At 36.1% G+C, this 17,464-nt stretch overlaps 1 protein-coding gene across 3 annotated transcripts in view; it reads left to right on the forward strand.

The window, feature by feature from the left end:
- Positions 1-17,464, forward strand: part of nlk2 (nemo-like kinase, type 2) — a 186,258-nt gene that overhangs the window by 102,872 nt on the left and 65,922 nt on the right. For all 3 annotated transcript variants that reach the window (XM_087977283.1, XM_087977281.1, XM_087977282.1), the window contains 2 exons: positions 5,787-5,842; positions 16,886-16,992. In XM_087977283.1, the coding sequence (XP_087833409.1) occupies positions 5,787-5,842; positions 16,886-16,992 (163 nt within the window). The remainder of the gene's footprint in view (positions 1-5,786; positions 5,843-16,885; positions 16,993-17,464) is intronic.

The raw sequence follows: 17,464 nt of genomic DNA on the forward strand, positions 1-17,464 counted from the left end.
AACAGATGTTGGGCCAGTTGTTGGTTTTGAACCTGTGGTTTTTATGCAACATATTAAGGGACATAGGCCAAAGGCAGGTATATGGTGATCTCATTTTTTGTCATGACACCAGGTAAAGTCAGGCGAAGCAGTGTTCTGAAAGCTTGTGATCTCAAATAAACCTATTTGACTAAATCTAGTGTCATGTGACTTGTGGTTTTGTCCACCCTAGTCCAACGCCAGCCTTTCCACATCATTCGTGGAACAGGCTCGGGGGACTGAGTGGCTAATCCTGTTTCTATAATTTCCCCTCAAATTCCCCCCATCCTTGATTGTTGAGATGCCTTCAATACCACAAATACATAATTTATTACTTATAGTGAATAGACTATGACCAAAAATGATCTTTATCAATTTCTGTTGCTATCACAACTGGTCTGTTCAACCTTTGCTGAATGTGCACAACACTGGGCTCAACTGTAGGTCAATACTTTGCCTGTTATGACAAGTCTTTTGATGAAAGCTACCAATTAAGGTGCTGGAGGACTGGTAATACGTACAGAAACTGAGGTCAGCATCTTTTAAGGACTTGAGATTTTTGGGGTGGATCTTTTGGCTTTTAACAGCTCCTTTTTCATATTCTTGAACTCATTTAATAGGCAAGACTGCCATGTAGTAACAATTTCATCAATATTTTGACTTGCGCAGAAGCAGAATTTATCAGTCTTCCATTACCAATTCTTGATTAAATTCAAAGGCACAACACCTTTTTTTTTCAATAAAATTGGCATAGACAATGGGCATATGTTAACAACAGAATTCTTTCAAAATTACAGAACCAATTCTGCACAAAAAACAATCATCCTAAACACACCTTGCATAGACAAAGGAGGCCACAACTAATTTATTTCTATTGCATATACCTGAAACCAAATCACCAACTTGGTTGTTGTTACCTTCCTTTGACTGGTTTAATTCTTTGGTTCAGATTAATTTCTTCATTCTAGATGCCTGCTGTAGCCTGTCTAGTTCTAAAGTACATTGTAATTTGACTTTAACCTTTCATGTTACGCTGTCTTAGACTTTCTTTGGGCTTTTGCTCTGGGTTTGTATAGATTAAACACTCAAAGCAGTGCAGTATCCGCTAAAGGAAACCTTAATCCTTCTGAACAGCTTAAATCACTATCTCCTCAGCCAGTTAGAATTAAGGATCTTTACCGATACTAAGAATCTATGCCAGGTTGCGTCAGTTGAAGTAGTTAATTCAATGTCGGGTCATGTGCAAAGTGAAACAAAGAAGGTATGGAAAATGAAGTGCAAATATGTTTTTTTATTTTAAAAACATTATGATCCCAATTAATGACAAGTGATATCTCAGAATGAAACCTGACTTGATAGATCCTATATTTCTATAGTTTGTTACTCACTGAAAGTTATGTCCTTTGACAACAAGACAAAGCTTTATGTAAGAAGATAGTTAAATCTTAACACAAACATAGACAAGATTTCCACTTGTTTCCAAATATTGTCCATTTCAGAGACTGAAAACATCAGTCCCAACTTCACTGACATTTTCCAGTTTCTCTCTCTTGTAGCTGTTCAGATTTTTAAAAAATGATTCCTTTGAATCTGTTAGCATGAATTTTTCTGAACAGAGGGATTTCAACTGATATCTGTTCAAACTCTTCTGGCTTTGAAGCTTTACGGTTTATAAATCATTTATGCTGAAGTGATTGGCTTCCCTGAACTGAACTGGAAAGATCCTCTGTTTTCCTTCTTGGAGAAACTAGTCCAAATTCAGAACTGAACTGAGTTCTTTTGAGTAAAGCTTTGAACCTTCTATTCTGAAGTCAAAACTGAATTAATTGTTTTAGTGTTTTTTTAAATCTCAATGGTCTAAACATTTCATCCACTTAACACTACACAGATACTTCCAGGCTTTGACTGTAATTCTACTGCACCTTTAGAAATGTATGTAAATCAGTTCAAATGACTCTGATTCTCAAGACCCTTTACTAGAATCCATTTGCCTCTATTTTACAACAAAATCCCAAAGAATTTTAAAAATACGTATTTGTATAGGTACACTTTGTACATATTTTGCTGCATTTTCTAAAATCTTCAATAATTGAAAGCTGGAGGGCTGCCATTCCAAATTCATAAATTAATTTTCACTGGTGGAGAGGTTGCTCAATAGTTTTTAAGACCTATAAATTATTTTCACTGGAATGGATAATCTTTAAATATATCTGGAAAGTTTATGGTATCAATCATGTAAGACCTGCTGTTTTGTCCGTTCGTATTTTGACATAGTACACTCTCTGGTTAAGACATACAATCGCAAAGCTTCTAGAGGAATGAGGCATGTCTCATGGCCTCTTCCTGATTTATTAACTACGTTTGTCAAAAGCTGTTGTACTGTAGACAGCAAGCACTGATAACTCCTATTTGTCATTACAAAATCCAGGCCAATGTCTGTATTAGTTAATCAGTTTCAGCATAGAGAGCAAGTATTTGTTGTGTGTTTGTGAATTGCATGGGAAAGTGTTCTGAAAGTGAAATGCATCCAAAGAGTTTCCAATCCTAACCGATATAAAAATTGTATAAATATTTGATAAATTATAAATCTGAATTGTTGAAATATATCCAAATTTTATAAACATTTCATAGATGTCATTGCACACCTTTTTATTGGTGAACAGATTTTAAGATGCAAAGAGCACTTAGACGTTGGGCAGTTCATAGGTTCATAAGATATAGGAGCAGAGTTAGGCCATTCGGTCCATCGAGTCTGCTCTGCCATTTGATCATGGTTGATATGCTCCTCACCGCCATTCTCCTGCCTTCTCCCCATAGCCCGTCAACCAATTAAAAAATCTGTCTAACTCTTAAATTTACTCTCTCTCCCAGCGTCCACCGCACTTTGGGGTAGCAAATTCCACAGATTCACAACCCTTTGGGTGAAGTAGTTTCTCAACGCTGCTTTAAATTTTACTATCGCTCATCCTAAGATGATGACCTCTCGTCCTAGAGTACTCCACAAAAGGAAGCATCCGCTCCATGTCTATTTTATCTGTACCTTTTTATCTTGAATACCTCAATTTGATCTCCCTCATTTTTCTAAATTCCAGAGAGTGTAGGCCTAAATTATTCAATCTCTCTTCTTATGACAAATCCCTCATCTCTGGGGTCAATCTAGAGAACATGCCTCCAATGCATATCATCTTTCCTCAAATAAGGGGGCCAAAGCTGCGCACGATATTCCAGGTGCGGTCTCACCGTGCCTTGTATAGTTGTAACAATACTTCCTTACCTTTTTATATTCTATCCCTTTAGTATAAAAGCCAACATTCCATTCACTTTCTTTATGATATGTTGTACCTGCATGTTGTTTTCTGTGACTCGTGAATGAGGATACCCATGTCCCTCTATTACCATGTCTCCCAATCTAGATAATAGGTTGCCTTTCCATTTTTTCCAACTGAAATGCATGGCTTCACATTTATCTACAGTAAACTCTGCACCTGCCACATTTTGGCCCACTGTCCTAACCTTACATATCCATGTGTAAGATTCTTATTTCCTCAATGCAATTTACTGTCCTGCCTATTTTTGTCATCTGCAAATTTGGCTATACAGCCTTCTAACACTGTATCCAAATCGTTCATGTAGATTGTAAATAGCTGGTTATTAATAGAATAATTGTAGCAGTTGCAGATTCATAGCCTAGTGATCTTTAGTTCAAGAATGTAACCGGTTAATCTTGCATTACTAAAACCTCAGTTGTCATTAACTGTAATAGTCAACGACACAAGTTTTAAGCTTAAATGTGAGAATTAACAGCCATTGCCTTTTGTTAAAGCTGTTTTCAAAACATTGAAATGACTTAAGTTATATACGCAAAGGCTTTCAATATAGCTAAAAATAATTCTCTGATTGTGAACTCAATTTTTAGATGCTTTTAAACATTTTATTTGCAACTGTACTAATGGCACCTGAAAGCAAGTCATAGAACACCACCTAAAGTGGATGTCTGAAACAGCTGTGACATAGATCTAGAATTGATCGTTGTGCTCCAATATTCTGAAAACTAATTTAGTCTTGATAGTTTATTTGCACTTTTAGATTTGTTCTGAATCTCTATTGCACTAGATTGATATAAAGCAACTGTTAGAAAGTCCTAACTCTCAATTTACCTCAATATTGATTAGCCAAGTGAAATTTTTTTAGGATATTCAAGCTATTGAATAATGTCATATACACTGATGTCTGATAGCAACAATTTGAGGTTCCCCAATTTCTTATGTAGCTAAGTGCTTCAAAAAATCTCTAATCTTGGACTGAATCAAGACAAACCAAGAACTGCAAGGACAATATGAAACTTGTAATTTTGGTACTTTCAAATAGTGCAATGAAGGTAACAAGTTTCCTTTTGGATCAAATTTGAAAATGGGTTTAAAAAAATGGGTTTAACTTTGATTCTGACAGTTTTGATTAATAGTGGGGAAAAAAAACATGTTCTATTGTAATCACAACCTGACATTTGAATGATTGAAATATTTGGTATTTATGTGCTGCCTTGGTATGGGATGCAAATTTAGATTTTTTTCAAAAATGATTGTTGTACACCAACATTGATGAGCAGAGTGCTTTCCTGTCCCTGTTGTGATCAGTCCAGAGGTCATTACTATCATATTATTATGCTGTTATGCCATGATTTATTTGAATGTAACCATATTGTGAAGCTTGAGTTTTGTAAGCTTTTTTGACATGACTTAGCATCTACCCTGCTTAACTGTTTATAATTGGATCTACCAAATTTTTACCACCTATAATTTCAGCATTTAAGAGACCATTTATCTTTTTATTTTTATTCACTTGTTGAGAAACCTTCAGGTTCCCAAATATAGTCAGTTTGCAAAATATTAAAATAAAGACCAAAAAAAGTGTGTTCTTTATTAATTATAGTTGCCATCACAATTGATCTGTTTGTCCTATGTTAAACATGCACCACAAAAGAAAACTGAAGTCCGATGTGTAGTATGCAGCAAGCACAACACCGGGTCCAATTGTGGTGCCCTGTAAGTCGGTGCTTTATCTGCTATGGAGAATGTTTTGACAAAAATTGCTAATTCACAAAATACTGGAGGGCAGCTGCTACCTATGAAAACTGGTGTTAGAATATTTTTCTTGAGATTTTCTCAGCCTACTTTCTGATTTTTGGGGCTACCATTTGAAAAAGAAGCCTTTTAAAAACTATTCTCTCAAACTCATTTAATAGTGGAGGCTGTCATGTAGTAACCGTATCACCAGTATTTGGACTTGCACAGAAGCAAAATTCATCAATATCAACTCTTGATTAAAAAAGGCCACAACACAAACATGAATTTCTTTGACATAGCTATGTAAATTGGCATAGACAGCAGACATAAGTTAACAATAAAACTTTTTCAAAATTACAGACAATTCTGCACAAAAAAGCTATTATCCTAAACGCACCTTCCAAATACAAAGGAGGTCACAGCTAATATGTTGGCACTGATCTGGTAGCAATTGCTTTTGCTTGATAAATTGAATCAAAGAATTAAAATTAATTTCTTCTCTAGATGAGTGCTTCTGAAAAACTAGGGATTGAACCAGAGTCCTTTTAGCATGTCTAGGACTAAAATAAATTGTAATTCATCTTTAATCTTTCATGAATTTAATGGTCCAGATTTTGCAATCAGAAGAGCAGAACCACTTTTTCCTTTAGATTTTTGCCATTGTTCATTTAATGAACACTAATTTCATTTTCTGTTTTGTTTCAGGTGCTTTCTGCGCTTGATATACTCCAACCTCCACACATTGACTACTTTGAAGAAATGTATCCTACCAGTCAAATTTAATATGTTAAACTGCTGTAAGTTTTTTAGATAGTTGTCATAAATATAGCTAGAATTTTGTTGGAAAACATTTCTTGAAAACTGAAGTTTTCTATTTGAGTGCCATAATATTGCAAAACATTTTTTCTGATCACTTGCTGATGACTATATTGTTTCATAATTAATACCAGCAGTGAGAAGAAGCCAAAAGACTTGATAAACTAATAATTTCCACTTGTGCTGTTTAATCCCATTTGTGAGCACCTTGGATTGTGATTAATACTTTATGCAGAGGCAGCTAACCAAATATGTTTTGGTGGGGCAGCGTATTTGGTATATTTTTTAACCTTTAACATCTTATCCAATTTAGAAAAGCTTTGGTTACAAAACAAATGAGTTCAAAATGTTCAACTCCATAAAGAGAATTTCTCCCTGGATATGGGTACTTCAAGTATATTATCTGGAGCTTAACAAGCCCACCTAACCTCTTAATGTGTACTAATCTTCTGATTATCATAGGCATGTCTTCTGATATTGATTTTTGTATGATGTAACATTCCAATGATTTTACCACTTAAATGCCAGAGTAAAAGTATATGATCATCATTGTTTAAAGTTCAGATCATTCCCTATGAGAAGGAATTGTGGAAAGTTATAAAAATGAACTTTGAGAATTGTGAAATGTAAAACTCAGCTGCAAAATAGAGATGGCAGTTTAAGATGCCAGAGTATATAATCAGTGAGATTACGGCATGCATTGTTCCTTTTAAAATGGAGGTATGATGTAATTATTTTTATAATTAATTACTTGGTATGTGTTGGCTATATTTCAAACAATGTCTGTGTGGCAATCATGCGATTTATAATTATGAAGAATGTTTTGGTTCCCTCTCCATTCCACCCTCTGTCTACTGAAAATAAAATCAAATACTTCAGTACTTTAAGAAGATAGTTGCTCATTTTGTAGTGCAATCTGTGTAGGGCCAAAACAAACAGCAGAAAGTTTAATCAAAATGTAAAATAAACAATTACATGAATTGTTAGGGCTCATGTGACAGTGGTAGTATCCCTTTCTGTAGGCCAGAAGGCCTGGATTCAAGACAAACCTGTTTCAGAAATGGCTGGTTTAAAAAAAATCTGTAAAATGTCATTAGTGTTCCACAAGTTATCACTATGCTGTTGGCAAAGCAGAGAATTTAAATTTCTTATGAATCTGGAATCATTCAGTATGAAGGACACTTTTATACTATGCATTGTCTGAACAAAATGTCACTAGTGAAGGTGTTCCACGCTGACCATTTTGCTGGTACAATTGACACTTGACCATCAAAATCACAATGTTAAAAATCACACAACAACAAGTTATAGTCCAACAGGTTTATTTGGAAGCACTAGCTTTTGAAGTGCTGCACATATGTAAATCTGGAACCAAAACTAACATGATCATTCTAAAAGATGAAAGACTCAAGCTAAATTAATTTAATATTACATTCCATGACACTGCAATCCTGTTGCTATAAATTCTGTGTTGTATGATTCTGCTCCACAACCACCTGAAGAAGAAGCAGCGCTTCAAAAGCCAGTGCATCCAAATAAACCTGTTGGACTATAACGTGTTGTTGTGATTTTTAACTTTGTCCACCCCAGTCCAGCACTGGCACCTCCAAATTAAAATCACAATGAGCTTGTTTGTTATCAAAATCCCAAAACGCCGTATATAGCAACTATTTTCACTCCCTTCGTGTGGCACAATAGACATCAAGGCTGAGTGCATTCAAATGATGACTGTGGATGACTGTGGCAAATTAGTCTTGTATTCAGTTGTTTCAATGTAATATTTATTGTAAACAAACTTTGAGATTTGGAAGTGAAGAACTGAAGTTGGAAACGGAGGGCTTCCTATATATAAATGCAGCTATTAACACAATTTAGCCACTCAGCAGTGTTCCACTACTTCTGAGAAAAACAGCCTAGTCATATTTAGAGTTCTCATTATTTTTATCCTCTTCTTTCACCTACCTATTCAATCTAGTCTTAAACGAAGAGGAAAGACTGAAATACTTAGATGCTTAAGGTGGCTGTTTCCTGGAAACTCCAACATCATGTGAACTGACACAATGTAAAGCACTATCTGAAGCTTATACCTTCTGGAACCAGAGCCAGTTTTGAGGAAGTCACTGGGGTCAAAGTTGACTACTCCTCCCCACAGATGCTGCCGGACTGGAGTTACTCCAATTTGTTTTTGAGTGGTTTATCAACGTTTGACACTCTTTAACATTGAAAACATTCATCATGCTGTGCCTGTGTGAATAACTGGTATTACACCTGTTACGATTGATTCATAAAATGTACTTATGGATTGCATTTTAAGATATAACTTGGTTTGCTGAATTGCTGATGGGTAGTCAACATTATTTGGGCTATTTAGAAGAATAGAAGATAATGAAAGTTATGTTAGGAACCAGGAAGAATGGAATGTGGAGAGGAAGTAAGCACTGAGGAAAGGTGGGAACTTAAATTGGAGTGTTAATGCAATTATGTGTGAAGAGAAATGTTGGGGTACGATACAAGGGATGGTAAATGGAACTGGAGGATTGATAGAAATTACAGGAAGTAAAGCTTACCAGTGAGGAAAACAGCAGAGACTGTTGTGGTCTAGAGTCTTGTGTACAGAGCTCAGCGTTTGAAGAGGAGGGCTGAAAGCATGCTTATTTGTGTAGTAGTAGGAGAGCATATATGCCATTCACTTGAATGCTGTGCCCTTTACTTCCATCCTTTTTTATTTTTTAATGGGATGTGAATCACGGGAAGGCCAATGTTTGTTGCCCATCCTCAATTGTCCTTTTTGCACCCTGCAAAACCACTGCAGTCCATTTGGTGTTGGTATACTCCATGTCCTATTGAAGGCAGTGCCATATTTTTAACCCCAGGGACAAGGAAGAGCAACAATGTATTTTCAAGTCAGAATGGTATATGCATTGTCTTCCCTTGTATCTGATTCTTTTATCCTTGGCAAAGGTCATGGTTTTTGTAGGTGCTGTTGCATCTGCCTTGGTAATTTGCTGTTGTGAAATGGGGCATTTGTTGCCATTGTTTACCAGTAGTGGGGGGAGAGTGTGTTTAAGTTGATGGTTTTGTTTGAGAAATGATGTCTCACTAACTTGAGGTTTTTGAAGAAGTGACAAAAGATGATTGAAGGTAGAGTAATATGATCTTCAGCAAAACATTCAACAATGTTTGGCATGATGAACTATTTAGTGATTTCTATATTTTTCTCTCACAGGTGAACTTGGAATTTTGTTTTTTTTTTTGCCCTAATGCTAATAAATACTTTTGAACAATTGAAGCCTAAACACAATCTGAAGGGATGCCAACAGTAACCTCTAAATCCATGATCTCACTAGAACCATAAGGCTGCTCTAATATCCTATTAAGTCAGTTTACCTTCACTTTCAACAGCTTTAACTTTAGCTAATAGTCTTTCATGAGGGACTTTAAGTGCTGCCTTAAAGACCATGTAAATAGCATCCATGCACTACATTTCCTTGTCTGCTATTTTAATCATAAAATTCAGTCAGGCTTGACTGACTTTTTACAAATCCACCATCCTCTGATCAAAATATTTTCAAGATGTTCAGGTAGCAATCCTTAATTGTTGCCCTAAGCAGTTTCCTAGCAAAGAATATTAGGTTAGCTGGTGTAAAATACTCCTTGCTTCCTCTCCTGGCACTAACAGTGGATAAACTGAGTTTCTGAAGGCCCTCAAAAATGATGGTATTGTCACATTGTAAACACTTGTGCTTTGTGTTCATTTTTTTTAAAAGAAAGTTGGGTCTTGAGTACAAATCAGTAATGCTGCCTGTACACAAGATGATTCATGTCTGTTTTGAGAAGAGAAGTGTCAAAGAAAGCTCGAACAAGGTTAATCTCCCAGGGTCTTAGAAAGGAGCAGCACAAGACACAGGTTAACCGTGCAGTATTCCAATTGGAAGCTCATACTTGGATTGAAAATACCAACGTAGTGAGATGAAACAAGGAAGATTTGTCTAACTTGCACTAGAGGAAGAATCTGAGGAAGGGCATTTCCTGGTAGAATTTCAAAGTCAATTCTGTGATTTAAAAATTCCCAAGCTGATTTGATCTATTTGTCATATGGACTGAGATGGTTAAAAGTATTGTTTTGTATGCAATCCAGGCAAATCATAATATAAGTACATTAAGGTAATAGAACAGAATGTAAAATATAGTGTTAAGCAGAAGAAACTGAAAAAGGAAAGTAAAAGTAAGAAAAAGTCAACTCAAAGATGGTTTTCAGTTAATTGTGCTTTTAGTGTGTTCTTAAAGTCAAAATGTCTTAATATGAAATCTTTCAAGACTGGGGGCTTGTTTTTAAGGTTAGAGGAGAAAGATTTTAAAAAGACGGGCAGTTTTTTTAAAAAGTGGTTTGTGTGTGAGATGAGCGTCCGGGGAAGTGGTGGATGAGGGTACAGTTACAATGTTTAAAAGACATTTGGATAAGTACATGAATAAAGTTTTTGAAGGGATATGGTCTAAGCGCAGGTAGGGGTGGGGGGGGCATATGGTCAGCATGGACTGATTAGACATGAAGGATCTGTTTCCATCTTGTATGACTCTATAACACTGCCAGTATGCTGACATGAACACCAATGTGCTGAATCTCTTTTACTGTGATTTTTATAATGTGTTCTAGCAAAAAATAATGTTACTGTAACTTCACACAACTGCACAATGTTTTTGAAAGTAAATACTTGCGATTTTATAGACCTGAGGTCTCGAGGTGTTTATGACACTTAGTCATAGACTTGTATAGCACAGAAACAGACCCTTCGGCCCAACTTGTCCAAAGACCTAATGATTTGTTGTGCCTGAGGCCATACGTTAGGCAGTAGATACTTACTGTTGGTGCGAGCAATTTGCCATTACCAAGGTGAATTTTTCAGTCAATAGCAATTGTTGCTTCTAATGTTTCAACCCTTTAAGTGGCTCTATATGCATTCATATTTGCATGTGATTTGAATGCTTGTGACCACTGACCTCCCAGAGAATAGATTTCACATCAGCAATTCAAACACTATTTTTGATGTTTACTTGCAGTCTGACGTTCAGCTATTTGCTACTTTAAATTAGGTTTCAAATTAGTTAGCCAATACTTAGGAATTTTAGCTCTGTCAAGCTCTGAAACATTCATTTTGAGCCTAATCGCAACAAAAAAAGTGGCAGATAAATTTTCTGTTTCAATCATTGTTGGAAGAAATCGAGCCCATTTCCAGATTGTATTGTATTGACAGAGAATGGTGTGCTAGATTTTAAAGTACACCATCAGCTGTACAATTTGAGATCATCTCAAATTGCTTAATAGTTTGTGTTTAATATTGATGACTAGATATTGAAAGATTGCTTAATAGGGAAAGCACATGGCCCAGAGAATAGTGGTATTGTTTGGTAGATCCCAGACTAGATTACTGGAAATTGAGGGGAGTGTCTAAAAGTGTCCAGTAGGAAGTGTGGATAAATTAGTACAACAAAAACCAAATGTCTAGATTAGAGTGGTGCTGGAAAAGCACAGCAGGTCAGGCAGCATCCGAGGAGCAGCAAAATTGATGTTTCAGGCAAAAGCCCTTCATCAGGAATAAAGGACCCAATGCCTGCTAACATTTCATTGTTGAAGGTAAACCGTTGTGCACAGATTGTAATTTTGGGGGGTGGGAAACACCTTTCTCTTAGTTGTTCGAGTATTAACTTGAAAGAGATTGTTAATACTATTCAGAAATTGACCAAAATAAACAGCTATATCCAGACACTTGAACTTGACACTGGAATACAATAGATCAAGTGAACTTTTGATAAAGTAGAAAATTTGTAACTTGAATGTTTGAAGCAATGATCTTTATTCCTATTTTTTTGCAAGTTTTTAAATGCATTTTAATATGTTGGAACTTTCTGCCTGCTAGCTTTTATTCTCTCTTCCCTCTACTCCCCCTTTACAGTGCTACAGGTCACTGTTGAGAGGTAAGTAGGCAACCTGCTCCAATACTTGGCAGATACCACTGGCAGCTATTAGATCATTATGACATGGCTCGTCTGTTTTCTTTTCTCATCCTTGGCAATGGGAAAGAGACTGTAGTACAAGGAGCCTGAATTTATCAACAGCTGATGGCAAGCAAAAAGTACGCACATGTTGCGGTAGTTTTTTTTGTTAGTGCCCTATTTCTAAAATGCATTGTGGGATAATATCAGTTGGTGTTTTGCATGGATTTTTTGAGGTCCCTTGTTTTTGCAATTTGCAATAGTTGAATGTCTTCAAAGGTAAGCTATATTAAACTAATTTACTTCACAATTAAAATTGCATACACTAATTATAGCTCTTTTGTATTGTACTATGCTAATGCAGTTGAATTGTTGCACAGCTGAGGACAAATCAAATGCAAGTTAAAATGTATTGTATTGTGGAAGGAGAATTTGTGTACAAATGTCATTCTTGGTTCAGTGGTTAGCACTGCTGCCTCACAGCGCCAAGGAGCCGGGTTCAATTCCCATCTCTGGTGACTATGTGGAGTTTGCACATTCTCCCCGTGTCTGCGTGGGTTTCCTCTCGTTGCTCTGGTTTCCTCCCACAGTCCAAAGATGTACAGATCAGGTGAATTGGCCACGCTAAATTGCCCATAGTGTTAGGTGCATTAGTCAGAGGGAAATGGATGGGTTACTCTTCGGAGGGACAGTGTAAGCTTGTTGGGCCAAATGACCTGTTTCCACTCTGTAGAGAATCTAATCTAAACAAACTAGTATCTTTGATACACAAGTGTTCAAATAAATATTGACACCTATAGGCACTAATAGCCTAGTTGTTGGCATTAGTGTATCAATTTAAAAAAAGACGGTTTGAACTATAAACTCAACTGTCTTGAATAAAGTAGGCATGAAGCCCCTAGAAGCTGTGTTAGACTTTCACAAATTCTTTTTGAAATCAAATGTGTACAAATCTAACTATTGCATTCCCAGCAACCCCACTGGCCTGGCCAACAAGTCTCATTCCTGATGAATAGGGCTTATGCCCAAAATATCAATTCTCCTCCTTGGATGCTGCCTGACCTTGTTTTTCCAGCACCCTTTCCCTTCTCCGAACTGCAGTCCTCATTTTCTCAGTGTACAAATATTATCTTAAACATGGATTAATAACTAACTAAAGCAGAGAGGAGCATAAATAAACATATTGGAGTATGTAGATATTAATTCACGGTGCTTAGCAAGTGTCACTGCAACTGTTTAAATTCAACTCCATTAATATCAGCTCCACACCTGTTCCTGGGGCAGTCTTTGAGAGATCAACAGAAAGAATCTAAAGACAATGATTACAAGTTTGTAGCTTTTCATCCTGGACTCATTAGGATATTTTGGTTCCTAAATGAACTTTGGTAGAGGTCTTGCCAGAGAAAGTGTGCACCAGTTTGATAGTTTACTGCCAGGCTTTGTTTAAATTTTCAACCAAGCAAGTTGACTCTGGCAAAAGCATTGCCTTGAGAATTGATGGCTATCACTATCTTGTGTTCCACAGATGCAGTATATGACTCTGTTCTTGCTGTCTGCAAAGAATAGGGATTGGTGTATAAAACCATGTAGCTTCCAGTATACACAGTTGCACCAAGTTGCATACCCAACTGACAATCCTAAATTTGTTGTCAGCTTATTCTTTGCACGGTCTGAATTATCCAGCAAACTGTGTCCAATTGGGAATCCTGTCTAGCTTTGGAATCAGTGAGAGTTTTGCAAGCATGGGCAGATTGCATATTGTCACTACCTTTTTGCAAAGCACTGAAGAAATGTGCTGTTGGATACAATACAGTAATCTTTGGTACATGATACATACCTGGCACCTTATTGGCATGAAATTCACATACTGTACAATACTTATTTGTGTGATGGACTCAAGCGCATTTTGGCTGACAGCAGCATCTTGTTGATGATGAATGCATTGTGTACTACAGATGAACGGCATGAAGCAGGGAGTTTTGTGTTGTTCAAACTTTTGAGACACGAACTACCCTAACAGCCAATTTAATGTTCTATTGAAAATGGATTGTACCTGTATAATTGTGCCAAAAACTGAGACATTAGTTATTAAACCACCAAGAAAAAGCCTGACTCTTTTTAGGTACATGCAATTATTTTTACTAGTTTGTGTACATTGAAAAAGTTCACTTCAATCTGATGGAAAGTTTTACTGACAATAACTGCCTCTTTTGGAAAATTTTAAGCTAAGGTTCCTTTGCTCACAGGTTAAAGGAGTACTTGAACAGTGTTTAACAATTACCAAAAACATCTATTAAATATTGCTATGTATTTATTTGTTTAAATTAAATTTTAACCTAAAATAAGTCGTGCAGTTTTGAGGCTTTTAAATGCGTTTGAAATGCGAGTGCATTAATCTGCAATACAAAGAAAGAAGATCTGTTTAAAATGTTGAAAACCAATGTCAGGCCTAGCCAGTCTCATTATTAAACTATAGAAGTTTTTTTTAGAGAAAAGGATCCTGTCAGACACCATCTGATCATGGCTAGTGAATTCAAGCACGAAGTTGGAAGCACAAGCCAACCCTGGCTCTTATCCCAACCTTCAGACTTCCATTAAATTATCCAGCGGCATAACTATGAACCTTGAATCTCCTGTCAAGAGTTTGTTAGTGTGTAGCAGTTTCATCGTTACACCATGGGTAGTGCAAGTGTCTTTCAGCCTTAATTTAAGTATTGTCATGACAGTTAGTTGGAGGATCAATGATATTATATGCTAAGAATGGAAATTTTTAAAACTTTGAATCTGTGGCAAAGAAAATTTTAACGGTTGTTTGAGATTCTCATTTCATGCTTTTTAAAAATTGCTAGATGAATGCCTTAAGATTTGAACATTTTGAAATTATTCCAGTGTATAACTTTCAAAAATGTGACTTGCTAAATTCAGTACATGTTGCAAAGTTTTCTACCTGGGTATGCTTGTAACAATTATGAGCAGACATGCTAAGTTCACAGATCAATTTGTGAACTTGTTCAACTGGGCTGCAATGCTTATGAGTTTGCCTTGTAATCAAGTTATGCATTTGGAATATACAGCAGCGTGAAAGGTAAACTTTATTCTATGATAATGCATATGAGGGGCTGTGTGGATAACCTCCATGGAGCTGTGAACTGGAAAAAAGCATATCCCTCAGAACAACGAGCTTTGACAGCAAGCGTTAGCCATGGCTGCTTACTATTTTAGTTACTGAGCCATAAAAAAAAACATGTCATGGTGAGCTTGGTTTGGAAGACCATTTGTTGCAAAAAAAAACGGTCTAGTAGCATTGGTAAAATCAGATTATCCAGAACTATAAAGGTGACTTATGAACATAGGAAGCTACAGAACTAATAGTTGGTATTAAAATTTTTCACTTTTTTCTGTTGTGTTTTAAAACAACTTGTTTTTAAACTAAGTTAAAATCAGATTAGCAAATAACCAACTCTACAGCAGTTGAGATTTACTGTTCTGCCAGTTACTTCATTTATGAAGTAAAAACAAATGGCCTCTGTTTTGAAGTTGGCATTTAAAATACTGTCTATAATGAGGCTTCATTTTGGATGTTGTGATAAATACACATGTAGAAGGGCCTTTTATGCAATTTAAATGCAACTTTGGGCAAATGGCTGCCTCCTTGTACTACCAGTTCTGTGAAATAATTTATATTTTGAGTTATTTGTGACTTGTTTTTCTTTTAGCCTGAAGTTGACTCTTTAAACAGAATTTGCACATTCCTCACTTGGACATTGACTCATTGCATATGAGCTTGTTTCAAATTGACATATGTCACACACTAGCTAATTTATATGATCACTTGTTTCAAAAGCATTTCCCCTTTTCTCAGCAGCTGACCATTTAAAACAAAAATAATTAAAAACTGTTGGATCTACTGTCTTCACGGATAAATATTTTTGCTTCGAACAGAATTTAAACCTGTTGAGTAATGTCACCTTTTGAATTCTACAGAGCTGCTTTAAAATGCAGTTTTCTGCTGATAGTTGTTTTTTTTTCTGCAAATGACTATTTGCAAATAGAAGTATTTCTATAAGCACGAAAGTTTGGCAATGTGCTGATGTTTGTTATATTTTTCGAATCAAAGGATTCTAATAAAATCTGGATTCCATTGAAGATTCTCCAAATAATAAATGATTTTAATTTGTTTTATAAATCCTGGTTACCTTTGGATATGACGTATGTTAGTTTTCTTTGAGTCAAGGACTTCATGTGCGAATATAATTTTTAATGGCTTTCCATTTACCCTTTATGCCAACCTAAAAATGAATGTTAAAGTTATCGACCATAAAAGACGGCAAACTCATTTCCATTTCAACTGACATCCACATGCACACCTTCCCATAAGAATCCTCAGTTTGTTTATTTTAATTAACTTGGCTGAAAGAACTGGCCAGAGATGGAAAAACACACTTGGAACCTCTGTAAGCTGATTGGAACACCGGGTGTGCATTTAACTATTGAACCTTTTAAGAACTGGCAGTTTTTTTCCAGAATGTTGTATTAAAATACAATTAAAATTAGAGATTTTATCTAAATTGTCTTTTTGGAGAATTGTTAGAAAATTATTAAACCCAAACCCATGCTGCGGTTAAGCAAAATGAATAATCAGTGAGATTGCTGGTATAACTAAAGGAAGTTTTCCCACTTATTAGTCTGGTTTCATAAGATTAAAATTTGAGGATTTAAAAGTATATATTTTGATGTAAATATTTATCACTATTAACTATTCTGTAAGTCAGAATTAAACTGAAAACAGACTATTGTAACATCTTGTGCTTCGTATTGTATTTATTGCTGCAAAGCGCATTGAAATATTCTGATGTCAAAAGTGCTTTCTTTATTCCAACTTGGTCTGCTAAACTTTGATCTCTAGTAACAGTAACTAAAGTGCTCGAATTGCAGCTACAATGGGATTGATTTATGCAACTAGTGTTTTCTCCTTGACTTTCTTTCCCCTTCCTCAGCTATGTTGTCACAGAGCTAATGCAAAGTGACCTTCACAAGATCATCGTGTCTCCACAACCATTGAGTTCAGATCATGTCAAAGTTTTCCTGTACCAGATTTTGAGAGGTGGGTAAAACATTCAGTACCACGTAAAACTTATATCAGAATTTATCCTCATTGTAAAACTTAATATTACGTATGTAGTAACCCATGTGGAAGTGTTGACCTTCCTACCTGATTCCAAAGGTTTGGGGTTCAAGACCCAATCCAGCACTTCAGCACAATCTAGGCGGATATTCCAGTTCAGAGCCAAGGGAGTACTGCATTGTTAGTCTTTTTAGATGAGGTAATCTTTCGATTCTTTGGGGATTTCTATCTGGTTCTGGATATAGGTTTGCTCGCTGAGCTGGAAAGTTCATTTTCAGACGTTTCGCCACCATACTAGGTAGCATCTTCAGTCAGCCTCTGGACAAAGACTTCGTCTGGAGGCTGACTGAAGATGTTACCTAATATGGTAACGAAACTCTAAAAATGAACCTTCCACCACAGCAAGCAAGCCTACATCCAGAACCTCAATCTGAGCTACAAATCTTCTCAA

Source organism: Chiloscyllium plagiosum, unplaced genomic scaffold (genome assembly GCF_037043375.1).
Source record: "Chiloscyllium plagiosum isolate Xiang-an unplaced genomic scaffold, Cpla_swu_hap1 HiC_scaffold_31, whole genome shotgun sequence".
In the NCBI taxonomy this organism is placed as follows: Eukaryota; Metazoa; Chordata; class Chondrichthyes; order Orectolobiformes; family Hemiscylliidae; genus Chiloscyllium; species Chiloscyllium plagiosum.